General features: G+C 44.2%; 1 protein-coding gene across 12 annotated transcripts in view; it reads right to left on the minus strand.

Moving 5' to 3' along the window:
* The window catches only part of LOC123997740 (myocyte-specific enhancer factor 2D homolog), a 72,396-nt gene that overhangs the window by 36,618 nt on the left and 19,733 nt on the right, over positions 1-16,045 (minus strand). For all 12 annotated transcript variants that reach the window (XM_046302256.1, XM_046302255.1, XM_046302259.1 and 9 more), the window contains exons 2-3: positions 2,575-2,934; positions 1-163 (exon numbers count right to left, since the gene is read on the minus strand). The exon at positions 1-163 is cut by the window's left edge and continues 41 nt beyond it. In XM_046302256.1, coding sequence (XP_046158212.1) covers positions 1-163; positions 2,575-2,628 — 217 coding nt within the window. In that variant the 5' untranslated portion in view covers positions 2,629-2,934. The remainder of the gene's footprint in view (positions 164-2,574; positions 2,935-16,045) is intronic.

The following is a 16,045-nucleotide window of genomic DNA, read 5'->3' on the forward strand; positions in this document are numbered from 1 at the left end:
TGTACTCTGTGTATTTGAGCAGGACCTTGTCCATATCGGTGCTGGCGTACTGGAACAGCTTGTTGGAGTGGTTGAAGATGATGAGGGCGATCTCACAGTCGCACAGCACGCTCAGCTCATACGCCTTCTTCATCAGGCCAAACTTCCTCTTGGTGAACGTCACCTGCCAGGGGAGGGATGGTGTGGGTATATTAGAAGGTGGTAGAGAAGGGATGTTGTGGAGAAGGGGGGTTGGCAGGTGATATTGGGAAGGGGAGGGATGGTGTGGGTATATTAGAAGGTGGTAGAGAAGGGATGTTGTGGAGAAGGGGGGGGATTGGCAGGTGATATTGGGAAGGGGAGGGATGGTGTGGGTATATTAGAAGGTGGTAGAGAAGGGATGTTGTGGAGAAGGGGGGTGGCAGGTGATATTGGGAAGGGGAGGGATGGTGTGGGTATATCAGAAGGTGGTAGAGAAGGGATGTTGTGGAGAAGGGGGGTGGATTGGCAGGTGATATTGGGAAGGGGAGGGATGGTGTGGGTATATTAGAAGGTGGTAGAGAAGGGATGTTGTGGAGAAGGGGGGATTGGCATTGGGAATGGTGATATTGGGAATGGGAGGGATGGGGAAGGGGAGGGATGGTGTGGGTATATTAGAAGGTGGTAGAGAAGGATGTTGTGGAGAAGGGGGGTGGCAGGTGATATTGGGAAGGGGAGGGATGGTGTGGGTATATTAGAAGGTGGTAGAGAAGGGATGTTGTGGAGAAGGGGGGTTGGCAGGTGATATTGCGAAGGGGAGGGATGGTGTGGGTATATTAGAAGGTGGTAGAGAAGGGATGTTGTGGAGAAGGGGGGGGGTTGGCAGGTGATATTGGGAAGGGGAGGGGAATATTTGACATAGAAGGAAAGAGGGAGAACAATAACATGAGCGATACTGCAAAAGTAAAAAGGAATTTGTGGTACTGTATAACAATTGGTTAAACGTAATAAAAGTAGGAGGGAATATTTTAATAACAGTAAATAAATAACAGTATCTTAGAGAACAGACAAGGTGTGAACAAACAACACATTACAGACAGCTAATTAAAGGTGACAACAGGGATGAGGCCCTGCAGTGTGTTGTGGTTCTGTTTAATACCACTCCCTTGGTTTTGAGGCATTTATGCAATGGGTGATTTGAGTTTGTTTTGCTGAGAGGAGAGGAGCAAGAGGAAGCAGACGCACGGAAAGGAACCACACAGGCAGATTCTACAGCTGCCATGTGAGACCTTCTATTGCTTGCGCTCTCCATCTCCCCTCTCCCTCTATAATTGCTTGAGCGCCCCCAAGTTGCACTGATGCCTCTGTGGGGCAGGAGCCAGTGCGTGCTCTCCCCTTGTCCTCCCCACGGCCTCAGTCTCCCTCTCTCTTTCATTTCCTCGCCCTCATTTTCTTTTCTCTCCCTCCTTTTCCTCTCTGCGTCGTTCTTGCTCACTCATTGCTTCCCGCTGCCACAAATCAAATTATATTGGGGTCGTATCCATGGGCAACCGCCTACCACCCCCTCCCTCAAACCCCATCACACACAGTCATCTCTGCGCGTGCACGCACACACACACACACACACACACAGAGCAGAACATAGAAACAAGGGGAGGAAAGTTCAGCGAGGACAAAGGCAAGCTAGGCTCACAGAGCTGATAAACAATACTATTACAATGACTCTCATAACCAATTATAAGACGGTTTATCACGAAGAGAAATACTCTGATTTGTCGGAGGCGTGAGGTACACCGAGTCTTCGACAACAATTAGTCTAGATCCTTCCTTCGACATGAATGCCAGGATAAACAAGCTGAACATAATTGACATTAAGAATAGAATTGGAAGTAACCAATGGCAACGAACGACATAACAAGACATCCGCCATGAGACATGGCCGTGTCCTAGCGAGTGTGGTTGTGTGGCGAGGAGAGGAGGAAGCCACAGTGACAACCACAACCTCCGCAGCTGCTCTACTTTCTGCACCTGCAATGTTTCAGAAGTGTTCATGGTCTCTGTAGCATTCGGCGTTCAGTTAATAATCCATTACTATGTAAAGTATTTGTGGTTCTCACGCTCTCTTTTCACATCATGTATTTCACTGCTGTTGAATTTCCTTCAGAGTCTATAGCCTTGGTGACGGGGCCAATCCATTAGTGCTATTGACAGTATCTTGTAATCAACATCTAGCAGGATGATGGTTGACCAATATTTCTCTCAACTTTTGACAAATCAACATAATGCTTGAATTCCTGAAGCATTTTGAGTCTCTGTGTGTGCTGCTCTATGAAAATGGGCACCTTTACAGATTTACCAGGAGAAACTTAAGATGATTGTAGGACCTCAGGCCACCTAGTGTCTAAAACACTCAGGTTTTACTCAGCCAGGGACATTTTGGAGATGGCAGACGCATCACATACATTACTCAATAAGCTCAAATTAACCAAAGTCCATTAATAACCAGTTGACTCATTATAGATGGATAATTTAACCTTTCATAGTCCTGGAAAAATACCGGTGTAGTCATAGGCATGATATAGTTTCTACATACAAAGAAACATTATCCACACACACCTGTCTGTTCCGTTCGTCTGTAATCCTCTGTATTTGGATCTTTTTCCTTCCCATGGTTCCGGTCTGGCGGTGGGAGGGGCAGGGGGCGTGGCGGGGTCAGAGGGCACGGCTGTCCTGTGGAGGTGGTTGGTAGGCGCTTGGCTGTCGCACTCTTTCTTGTACACACTCTCTCTATCTCCCTCCGCTCCACCTGTCAGTGGCGGCTAGTCTAGGAGCTCTTACCCCTGCAGGAAATAATGAAGAAGAACGAATGGGGCCACGTGGCGGGGCCTTCAGATCATGGTCTGTACAGTAGGCAGGTCATCCACTGGTCCTCTGAATTAGGATCCTCTTCCCCTCTTTACTGCAGGTGTGTTACTCCTGGAAAATAGAGGGCATCGGATCAGTATGAGATTCAGGAGAGGTATCATTCATGTACCATACCCGCCAATGTCCTTCAGAATCAACAATTGTCTTAGCCTTTTAACCTGCACAGTACTCAACAGAGAAACCAAAGTGATGCATTTAAGTCAGGGTTCCTTTCGGACAAATTAGAAGCACGCTTCGAAAGAGCAGCCGCAGCAGTGGGGGGGAACTGAAGGATGGGGGAACCCTTCTCTTGGGGTTAGTGTTTCCATGGGGGCAAGTAAGCCTGGCGCGCTACGGAGTGGGAGCCCCTCAGGGGGGCCACAGGGAGACTGTGCTGTGTCAGCTTTATTAGAGGCATCACCGACACATAACTGATCTGTTGGTTGCCTGCAGCAACTCGCTGCCTGCTCGACCTGACAAGCTGCATGCGATTCCCAATCGAAGGCAGAGCCCGGCCCTATGGCCCAGTGAGGCTGCTCGCCACGAGTGGGCGGGACGCTAGTGCTCAGAGCTTCTGTTGCATTTTGAAGTAGGCTCTTGGATTCAGTTAATGTTATCATTACCACTAGGTTTTGTTATCTAAACAGTGGTAATTTGGCACAGTTCCAGTTAGATAAAACTCTGTGTACCTTTAATATAAGGAAAAGGAGTGTATTTAAAAAGATTTAATTGAAGACAGAAAAGTCAAGGTCCAATCCGCAAATGAAAAAAATAACAAAGCTGCCACCCCATCTCTGTTTTGGTAAAAAGCTGAGGGATGGGATTGGATAAATGTAACCACTCTCAGATTCATAGAAAGAGCTATGGACCGACCATCTATAATAATCTAAATTATCGTTTTAACCATGTTGAGGCTATACAGTGTTAGTTTACATTTATAAATGTTTACAAACATTGGAGTAAAAACAAGCTTATATGTGGGGTTCTGATGGGGTGTAACAGTTAAACCCAGCCCATGAGGCATTTCTAAAGTTATATTATTTTATTAATCAATATATATCATTTCAGTAAATATCATTAATTTAATTAGTTCAAAAGTGGGTGTAGCAACTGCAGATTGCCCCTTTAAACAGAGACTTATTTTTTTATTTTTTTGCAATGTATAGCAATTTGTAACAACAAAAAGAGAGAGGGCAAATGAGAGAGAAGAGTACATGTGTGCATATAAATTCATGAATGAATGAACGAGCAGACCGCAACCCGGGAATGGCAACAGAGGCATGGACCATTTTAATTAAGCCCCACTACTACTACTATTTGTGGTTCAGCCTTAAAAATAGCTCTCTATATATACACACATCCAGACTGTGTACTGTTCCAACACACCCGCATGACAGTGGGAGCCGAGACATTGCATTAGAGTGAGTGCATCTGGAAAGCCTTGAGTGCAGTTTCAACACTACATCACCCACATTGTTTACCTGAGAGAATAGTAAAACCACTCCCTGATTAATGCCTGCTCTGCTTCCATTACCATAAAAAACAATGACGTGATAGAACGAGTTCTGTGTGTCTGTGTGTGCACGGACACGTACTACACACACTTGCTTTTAGATGATGCAATTGCCTTGACGAAAGCAATGACTTCCCCATGAATTATGCACTACGTATTTGGCTTGGAGGAAGGACAATGGGAGGTCTGAGAAAAGGGTGTTATGCATGTCATAATTGCTCTCTTAAAAATAAAGCCCTAATAAAAGAACTAGAGGCAGCTTCTGCTCTCATTTTACATTGAAAATATGGAGGGGGTTGTAATTAGGGCATTTCCACAGCAATGGAATTACTATTTTTCACTTTTAAATGTATGCCAGACAAAAACAACTGATTTCAAAGTTGAAGAAAGCATACAACTCAATGCACAATGACTACTTTGAACAATTTACCAAGAACATTTCACAAAAACACATTTACTGGAAGAACTGTGCAGATGCAACCTTTGGTAACATAATTACTGTAAAATCTCCCTCAGTTTTTCAGGCAACCACATTTGAGAGAAACTCTTAAATATCTGCTCCAATTAAGATTCAAAGATGTCTGCAGAAAGAATGGGGTGTCAGCTATGACATGATACCTTTAGTTTGAAAAATAATATTTTGGTTGTTGAACTACAGTAGGTGAAGTGGATTTACATTTGGTAACAGAATTAAGGTAACATTCCCTGAACTGTACTTTATAGAAATGCATAATTATGGATATTAATATAATTCTCTTCATGGTAATGTATCCTGAATAGGTACACAAAAAAGGTAGAAATATGCAACATCCTTCTTTTGCATATTAGGGTATTATTCTACACACTGGGTATTATTGTAATGAGCACCGCCCCCAAACAACACCACATTTGGTTGGTCCGGACCAGACCAAATCTTAAACAATCATAGGCGTCTATGTTTCACAAGTTTGGACATCACAGTACAGCACAGTAGAGTCGAGTACAGTACAGCAGAGCACAGTAAAGTAGATATATTCAGTACAGTACATTCAATTATACTGTACTACTTTACTCTACTGTCCAAACTTGTGAAACAGACTTCAATGATTGGTTCAAATTTGGTCCGGTCAGGGCGGACTGACCAAATTTCAACATCCATGGACGTGCAATGTTGGTCGGTGCCCAGTGGGTGAGGATGCTTGTTACAGTAAATGGAAAGAGGGTAGGTGTCAGTAACAGCCGGGAGAGGTGATATTAATGAGAGAGAGAGAGGAGAGAGGGGCAAGCCTTCTATGCCATCAAAAGGAACATAAAATTAGACATACCAATTAGGATCTGGCTAAAAATACTTGAATCAGTTCTAGAACCCATTGCCCTTTATGTTTGTGAGGTCTGGGATCCTCTCACCAACCAATAATTCACAAAATGGGACAAACACCAAATTGAGACTGCATGCAGAATTCTGCAAAAATATCCTCTGTGTACACCGTAAAACAACAAATAATGTATGCAAAGCAGAATTAGGTCGATTCCCGCTAATGATCAAAATCCAGAAAAGAGACATTAAATTCTACAACCATCTAAAAGGAAGTGATTCCCAAACCTTCCATAACAAAGCCATCACCTACAGAGAAATTAACCTGGAGATGAGCCCCCTAAGCAAACTGGTCCTGGGGCTCTGTTCACAAACAGACCCCACAGAGCCCCAGGACAGTAACACAATTAGACCCAACCAAATCTTGAGAAAACAAAAATATAATTACTTGACACATTGGAAAGAATGACAAAAACAGAGCCAACTAGAATGCTATTTGGTCCTAAACAGAGAAGAGACAATGGCAGAAAACCTGACCACTGTGACTAACACAATATTAAGGACATCTTTGACTATGTACAGACTCAGTGAGCATAGCCTTGCTATTGACAAAGGCCGCTGAAGGTGGAAACTGTGCTGCACTTCCTAACCTCCTGCCAAATGTATGACCATATTAGAGACACATATTTCCCCTCAGATTACACAGACCCACAAAGAATTTGAAAACACAAATACAAATGTTCATAAACTCCCATATCTATTGAGTGAAATACCAGTGTGCAATCACAGTAGCAAGATTTGTGACCTGTTGCCACAGGAAAAGGGCAACCAGTAAAACCAAACACCATTGTAAATTCAACCAATATTTATGTTTATTTTCCCTTTTGTACTATAACTATTTGCACATCATTACAACACTGTATATAGACATAATGACATATTAATTGTACATCTTTTATTGGTTTATTTCACTTTTGTTTTGGATCTATTTCACTTGCTTTGGCAATGTAAACATATGGTTCCCATGCTAATAAACCCCCTTAAATTGAAATTAAATTGAAAGAGGTCGTCCAGACTGTTTTTACAGCATTGCTTTGACCACCAGATGACAGAAAGAGAAAAAAAACAGTTATGATCTGAACATAACAGTGTGCCAGTGGAAGGGAGGACAGTAGCAGGTGACCTAACTGTGGTTTGTGACTACTACGATTGCCCATTTTAGCCAATTCAATTGCAGCAATTCCCTTACACATTTTTTAGTAATTCGGTTAATGATTTGGTAAAAAAAAATTGAGTTTGAATCACTTAATAATTCATTAAACTTGATATCAGTAAAAACACTACAACTATTTGGGTCGGTCTTCCTATACTTGTTACTTCTGTAAACTTTCATTATCCTCCCTCCTCATGAGGGAGATAAATACAAAATATCTTCAAGAAACAAGTAGGGCTGTTGCGGTGACCATGTTACCGCAACATTTTCAAAATCATAGTCGCACACCTCATGTAGCCTAGCCAATAGGCCTATATGTTTTAATAAGGTTTGTTTCACAAGGGGTGTAGAGCTTAACTGGCATACAATAAGCAGCACGTGAGTTTCAAATTTGGGGAAGATAATTTTCACCATAAAAAAACTCACCTTTATAATAAAAGCATTACATGCATAAATTGCATTTGTGGTCACTTTTGATAATGGTGTTTTCCTCTAAATGGAACATATGCGCTTATAGCCTACTGCCATATGCACATTGCTGTGCTTATAATGTGAAGAAATAGCCTAATAGTTTATCAACATTTTAAGCTAAACGTTCTGATCTGTTGCATCAGCCACATTGCATAAAAAAAAGTTTTGGGATGCTAGTGGTTGTATTAATTTGGGATCTATCGCATCTGACAATTGTCCCAGACTATGTTTGAAGTATTGATTTCTCGCACAGAATAGGTCGACCTTTGCACTATGAAGAATAGTAGATTGACATAGGCTAGTGCTTTTGCTGTTCGTTAGGCCTACTCATCTTGTTTGCTGACGAAAAGTAAATGTGGACGCCATGGAGCACGAAGCACTCAGGGAGAAGGGCACAAAAGCATGGATATTTTTTAGGCTGCATTATGGCCACAATGGGAGAGTCACAACATTAAAGTCGCATCATGCAGCAAGCAGTACAATGTATTAATAATCTAAAGATATAGCCCAATGTTTGTAGAACAACTAAAGTTAAATTAACAAATTAAATTAAGCATATAGGAATATATATATCTTTCCTTGTTAACCACTCAACACAGAATAGCTGCATGTGCACACTCCCTCAAACTGTTTGGAGAAAATATCCTTTCTATTTTATTCAGCTTTGTTCAATTGTATTCTTCATACTATAAAATAATGCCATGAAATTCTAAGCAAATCTTGTCTGCTAAAGAAACTACTGTAGGCCACATCCATTTGGCATAGCCAGATCAGGACCTAACATAAGGACTACTCAGAGTATGCTATTCTGTCTTCTGAAATATACTACATTTTCTTCATATCATACTTCTTTAGACCTGTCTAAAATAAGGAAAACCCAGTTGCGAGCTGCCCAGTGACATGAGCCTACCAGACAAGCTAAATGTATTTTATGCTCACTTTTAGGTAAGCAACACTGAAGCATGCATGAGAGCACTAGCTGTTCTGGATGACTGTGTGATCACTCTCTACGTAGCCGATGTGAGCAAGACATTTAAACAGGTCAACATTCAAAGCCGCGGGGCCAGACAGATTACCAGGACGTGTACTCAAAGCATGCACAGATCAACTTGCAAATGTCTTCACTGACATTTTCAACCTCTTCCTTCCTGACCAAGTCTAATAGCTACATGTTTCAAACAGACCACCATAGTCCCTGTGCCCAAGAAAGCAAAGGTAACCTGCCCAAATGATTACCGCCCCGTAGCACTCATGTTGGTAACCATGAAGTGCTTTGAAAGGCTGGTCATGGCTCACGTCAACACCATCATGACGGAAACCCCAGACTCATTCCAATTTGCATACCGCCCCAACAGATCCACAGATGATGCAATCTCAATCGCACTCCACACTGCCCTTTCCACACTGGATAAAAGGAACACCTATGTGAGAATGTTGTTCATTGACTACAGCTCAGTGTTCAACGCCATAGTGCCCAAAGCACATCACTAAGCTAAGGACCATGGGACTAAACACCTCCCTCTGCAACTGGATCCTGGTCTTACCAGCCCCCAGCTGGTAAGGGTAGGCAACAACACATCTGCCACGCTGATCCTCAACACCGGGGCACCTCTGGGTTGCGTGCTTAGTGCCCTCCTGTACTCCCTGTTCACCCACGGCTGCATGGCCAAGCATGACTCCGTCATTAAGTTTTCCGACGGTGGTAGGCCTGATCACCGACAATGATGAGCCTATAGGGAGGTCAGAGACCTGGCAGTGTGGTGCCAGGACAACAACCTCTCCCTCAAAGTGTGTAACAAAAAGGAGTTGATCGTGGACTAAAGGACTATAGGCCCCCATTCACTTCGACAGGGCTGAAGTGGAGCAGGTCGAGAAGTTTTAAGTAGTTTGGTGTCCATATCACCGACAAACTATCATGGTCCAAACACACCAAGACAGTTGTGAAGAGGACATGACAACACCTTGTCCTCCCTCAGGAGATTGAAAAGATTTGGCATGGGTCCCCAGATCCTTAAAAGGTTCTATAGCTGCATCATCGAGAGCACCCTGACCGGTTGCATCACCGCCTGGAATGGCAACTGCTTGGCATCTTACCGTAAGACGCTAGAGGGTAGTGCGTATAGCCCAGTACATCACTGGGGCCAAGCTTCCTGACATCCAGGACCTATGTACTAGGAGGTGTCAGAGAGAGGCCCAAAGAAATTGTCAAAGACTCCAGTCACCCAAGTCATAGACGGTTCTCTCTGCTACTGCATGGCAAGCGGTACAGTGCAGGCAGAAAAATGTGGTCGACAGGGTGCATGTTTTGGAATATTTTTTTCACTCTGTCATTTAGGTTATTATTGTGGAGTAACTACAATATTTTTGATCCATCCTCAGTTCTCCTACGACAGCCATTTAACTCTAACTGTTTTAAATTCACCATTTGCCTCATGGTGAAATCCCTGAGTGGTATCCTTCCTCTCCGGCAACTGAGTTAGGAAGGACGCCTGTATCTTTGATACACCATCCAAAGTGTAATTAATAACTTCACCCTGCTCAAAGGGATATTCAATGTCGCCTTTACTTGTTTTCCATCTACCAATAGGTAAGTTGATGTACATCTACTACCTTTCAATCATTTTTCTGGTCAATGTTGTCCAAGACCTTTTTCTCCATCTGTTGGACCAGAAATGAAAGAATTTGCTTATTCCAATTTTTTGGGATGGAAAAAGGTTTTTTTTTAAATACACTGCTCAGAAAATAAAGGGAACACTTAAACATCACAATGGAACTCCAAGTCAATCACACTTCTGTGAAATCAAACTGTCCATTTAGGAAGCAACACTGATTGACAATACATTTCACATGCTGTTGTGCAAATGGAATAGACAACAGGTGGAAATTATAGGCATTTAGCAAGACACCCCCAATAAAGGAGTGGTTCCGCAGGTGGGGACCACAGACCACTTCTCAGTTCCTATGCTTCCTGCCTGATGTTTTGGTCACTTTTGAATGCTGGCGGTGCTTTCACTCTAGTGTTAGCATGAGACAGAGTCTACAACCCACACAAGTGGCTCAGGTAGTGCAGGTCATCCATGATGGCACATCAATGCGAGATGTGGCAAGAAGGTTTGCTGTGTCTGTCAGCGTAGTGTCCAGAGCATGGAGGCGCTACCAGGAGACAGGCCAGTACATCAGGAGACGTGGAGGAGGCCGTAGGAGGGCAACAACCCAGCAGCAGGACCGCTACCTCCGCCTTTGTGCAAGGAGGATCTGGAGGAGCACTGCCAGAGCCCTGAAAAATGACCTCCAGCAGGCCACAAATGTGCATGTGTCTGCTCAAACGGTCAGAAACAGACTCCATGAGGGTGGTATGAGGGCCCGACGTCCACAGGTGGGGGTTGTGCTTACAATGTTTGGCATTTGCCAGAGAACACCAAGATTGGCAAATTCGCCACTGGCGCCCTGTGCTCTTCACAGATGAAAGCAGGTTCACACTGAGCACATGTGACAGACGTGACAGTCTGGAGACGCCGTGGAGAACGTTCTGCTGCCTGCAACATCCTCCAGTATGACCGGTTTGGCGGTGGGTCAGTCATGGTGTGGTGTGGCATTTCTTTGGGGGGCCGCACAGCCCTCCATGTGCCCGCCAGAGGTAGCCTGACTGCCATTAGGTACCGAGATGAGATCCTCAGACCCCTTGTGAGACCATATGCTGGTGTGGTTGGCCCTGGGTTCCTCCTAATGCAAGACAATGCTGGACCTCATGTGGCTGGAGTGTGTCAGCAGTTCCTGCAAGAGGAAGGCATTGATGCTATGGACTGGCGTGCCCATTCCCCAGACCTGATTCCAATTAAGCACATCTGGGACATCATGTCTCGCGCCATCCACCAACGCCACGTTGCACCACAGACTGTCCAGGAGTTGGCGGATGCTTTAGTCCAGGTCTGGGAGGAGATCCCTCAGGAGACCATCCGCCACCTCATCAGGAGCATGCCCAGGCGTTGTAGGGAGGTCGTACAGGCGCGTGGAGGCCACACACACTACTGAGCCTAATTTTGACTTGTTTTAAGGACATTACATCAAAGTTGAATCAGCCTGTAGTGTGGTTTTCCACTTTAAGTTTGAGTGTGACTACAAATCCAGACCACCATGGGTTGATACATTTGATTTCCATTGATCATTTTTGTGTGATTTTGTTGTCAGCACATTCAACTATGTAAAGAAAAAAGTATTTAATAAGAATATTTCATTCATTCAGATCTAGGATGTGTTATTTTAGTGTTCCCTTTATTTTTTTGAGCAGTGTTATTGCCTTAATTTCTAAAACTTATAGACTTTTACTGTTCATTTGACACCCAATTTGACATGCTCCTATAAACTTCACGTGTGTGCTCATGGGTCCTGTTTGATGGAAATGCCCATTATATACTAGAAAACAGGATAAACTCTGGAGGAGGGTGTTATATTTGCCCAAGACTGTGGAAGAGACAGGTTTGTACTGAAAACACTCAAACAGAAAACACTTTTGAGTTTTATGTAATACACTCGAATAGTAGAGGACTAGTGAGGGAGCAGAGCACTACTCCTGCCATAGGATCACTGGTCTACAGTTCAAAGGCAGCGTTCAGTGGGATTTGTTTTGGGCTGCGGGCCGGTCACACATGAAAAGGCTGCTTTATCTGCCCGGGTGTTCAAGCCTCAACCTTTTACCTTTCATGCAGCGGGAGTCAGCCTCCCATGTCTGATGTCAGGTAGAATTTCTCCTCTCACATTGAAGGCAGAGGGCCTGGAGAGTGTCTACTGACTGACTGAAACTGGGGGGTGTGTGAGATACTTTAGACAAGAACAGATTAACACAGATAAAAGCTATTCAGCAGTGGTCCTTGCATTGAGCCCTGAGGAACCCCCTAAAATATATGCAATTTGTATCTGTATTGTTGAAGATAGTGTGCAGTATACTAAAATATCAGCTACACTACATGGGCAAGATCTTTGATCACTCACGACAGAATAATCCATAAAATAAGATACAAAATTGTGCGTAATTTGTGTGTAAATTCAGCAAATCTGTTGATGTTCTTTCAAACATTTCAGAGGACCACCTCCTGTTCAGCCTGAGGGAGCAGAGCCATTGGCTAAAAGGTGGTGCAACACAGTAAGAGCCACAGCGTTGCACAGAGTTGCCACCACCTTATTCATCCTGTTGCATGTGTCATAGCCTACAGTGCCATAGGCACAGTGGTCACGACTGAGTCATGACGTATACGACAAACGACAATTGCATGCCCCAGCAGCAGGGCATATGGGCAGAGAGATGTGTTGGAGAGGTTTTGTGCATGTGTGTATGTCCTTCGGTCAAGGCATACAGTGGGGCAAAAAAGTATTTAGTCAGCCACCAATTGTGCAAGTTCTCCCACTTAAAAAGAGGAGAGGCCTGTCATTTTCATCATAGGTACACTTCAACTATGACAGACAAAATGAGGAAAAAAAATCCAGAAAATCACATTGTAGGATTTTTTATACATTAATTTGCAAATTATGGTGGAAAATAAGTATTTGGTCACCTACAAACAAGCAAGATTTATGGCTCTCACAGACCTGTAACTTCTTCTTTAAGAGGCTCCTCTGTCCTCCACTTGTTACCTGTATTAATGGCACCTGTTTGAACTTGTTACCAGTATAAAAGACACATGTCCACAACCTCAAACAGTCACACTCCAAACTCCACTATGGCCAAGACCAAAGAGCTGTCAAAGGACACCAGAAACAAAAATTGTAGACCTGCACCAGGCTGGGAAGACTGAATCTGCAATAGGTAAGCAGCTTGGTTTGAAGAAATCAACTGTGGGAGCAATTATTAGGAAATGGAAGACATACAAAACCACTGATAATCTCCCTCGATCTGGGGCTCCACGCAAGATCTCACCCCGTGGGGTCAAAATGATCACAAGAACGGTGAGCAAAAATCCCAGAACCACACGGGGGGACCTAGTAAATGACCTGCAGAGAGCTGGTACCAAAGTAACAAAGCCCACCATCAGTAACACACTACCCCGCCAGGGACTCAAATCCTGCAGTGCCAGACGTGTCCCCCTGCTTAAGCCAGTACATGTCCAGGCCCATCTGAAGTTTGCTAGAGAGCATTTGGATGATCCAGAAGAAGATTGGGAGAATGTCATATGGTCAGATGAAACGAAAATATAACTTTTTGGTAAAAACTCAACTCGTGGTGTTTGGAGGACAAAGAATGCTGAGTTGCATCCAAAGAACACTATACCTACTGTGAAGCATGGGGGTGAAAACATCATGCTTTGGGGCTGTTTTTCTGCAAAGGGACCAGGACGACTGATCCATGTAAAGGAAAGAATGAATGGGGCCATGTATCGTGAGATTTTGAGTGAAAACCTCCTTCAATCAGCAAGGGCATTGAAGATGAAACGTGGCTGGGTCTTTCAGCATGACAATGATCCCGGGCAATGAAGGGGTGGCTTCGTAAGAAGCATTTCAAGGTCCTGGAGTGGCCTAGCCAGTCTCCAGATCTCAACCCCATGGAAAATCTTTGGAGAGAGTTGAAAGTCCATGTTGCCCAGCAACAGCCCCAAAACATCACTGCTCTAGAAGAGATCTGCATGGAGGAATGGGCCAAAATACCAGCAACAGTGTGTGAAAACCTTGTGAAGACTTAGAGAAAACATTTGACATCTTGTCATTGCCAACAAAGGGTATATAACAAAGTATTGAGAAACTTTTGTTATTGACCAAATACTTATTTCCCACCATAATTTGCAAATAAATAAAAAATCCTACAATGTGATTTTCTGGATTTTTTCTCTCTCATTTTTCTGTCATAGTTGAAGTGTACCTATGATGAAAATTACAGGCCTCTCTGGGAGAACTTGCACAATTGGTGGCTGACTAAATATTTTTTTGCCCCACTGTATATACATGTATGTATGACTGTGTGTTAAGCTATCAATTGTGTATGCATATATACACAGACACACACACTCTTTGTAAGTTGGATCAGAGCACCCTGGGTCACAGAGATAACAGTCAGAGGTGGGGGCTGCTGGAGTCAGGCCAGAGCACTGCTGAGAAATCCATCACCTTTCCCACTCAGCACCAGAGCCTGCCAGAACTGACCACAGTCTGCTCATAACAAACACAGCTACTCTATAGTTAGGAAACTGTTACTTACACCCAAAACAGGAGAAAACTAACCTTTAAAATTAAGTTACCTCTCATTGGCAGCTACTTAAGAGTGGGTTTTGTTTTGTTTTATGTAAACAGATCTGTTTATTGAGAGCAGTTACAAGCTTTGCTGTGTATATGCTATCGTTTCCTTGTTGGCAGACATCACCAATATCAGGAGTCACCTACGGCTCAGGTTTCTTTGAGAGCAGGCAAAAATCTCCCTCTCTGGCTGCATGGGGCTACGGCCTCTGTGGAGGCTATCAACAAGACAGAGCGCTCTCAGTTTGTGGTCCAGGCAAATCAATACTTATATTCAGTATCACCATGGTCACCCGAGCGAGGGTAAAGGTAGAATCCCTTCTGACTTTATAAACGATAAAATACTAGATGATGGTTGACAGTCTGGCTGCGCCATACAAATGAAATTGCTACTCAGAATTTAATAGAATTCAATCAAACCAGAGTGCCACCATGGTTTTGCATATAATCATTGCAATCCACACCTGAGGCATGGAGGCCACCTGAACAGAGGGACAGGAGTCTGATTAGTTTGCCATTCATTGGGGCAGACATATCCGCAAACACAGGCAGTAACTGGGCTACTGATTTCTCTCTCATCCTGCCCAGTGGGACTCTGTGCATTCACCCCAACCTTGGGCTGTAGTCCCAGCACCAGCTGTGGGATATTTACAGCCTGTTGCCTCATGTTCCGGCACAGCCATTCTGCAAGGCGGGTCCACTTCCACTCTGCCTGTTGACTGACCTCTTGTTTGGTTAGACGGGTGTGCATTGTGGCTTATTACCGAAGTATTCAGTGTGAAGGTGAATCTGTGTGAGTGATATGGTGGAGAAATGGTTGGTGGTGAGCTTGGATTATTTTTAGGAGAGGAAGGAAGGATGGGGGCTGGACCTGGGTCTGCGATTTGGCTTGTGCCTGTGTTCATGCTGCCAAATCTGGCAGGGGAATATGACACCACCACCCCCCCCCCCCCTTCTCTTCATCAATCGTAGGGTGGGTTTTTGGTGAGGGGTTAGCTGCAGTGCAAGAGCAGCACTTCTAGAAGGGGATGGGAGACCAGAGATCTGCGCTCCTCGGCTCGTGAATCATGCCCCCGCTGCCAGTCATGTCAATACTGCAGTCTACCCCAACAACAAACACACACAATACCCAAAGACACAACCTCAATGCACCTAACTGTCACGGAACTACCGCCACCACACATACAATGAATCACAAACTCCTACACAAAACAAGTCTGCCTTCTGCGACACTCTCACTTAACTGTGCACAAAAACACACATTCATATGCACAAAGAGGGCCACAAGACTGGTGTAGTCAGGTTTGTTGTTGACAGAGGCTAGTCTCTGTCACCACGTTATTAGTGTGGCGATGTGGTTTGACCTGTCAGGTGACATCACAGACTCACGCACAAACAGGACCACACCCACTCACCCAGCCCTGGGAGTTGGAAACTGCTCCCATTCGCCTGGAACACTCCTGGTCCATGCCAG

Source organism: Oncorhynchus gorbuscha, linkage group LG15 (genome assembly GCF_021184085.1).
Source record: "Oncorhynchus gorbuscha isolate QuinsamMale2020 ecotype Even-year linkage group LG15, OgorEven_v1.0, whole genome shotgun sequence".
In the NCBI taxonomy this organism is placed as follows: domain Eukaryota; kingdom Metazoa; phylum Chordata; class Actinopteri; order Salmoniformes; family Salmonidae; genus Oncorhynchus; species Oncorhynchus gorbuscha.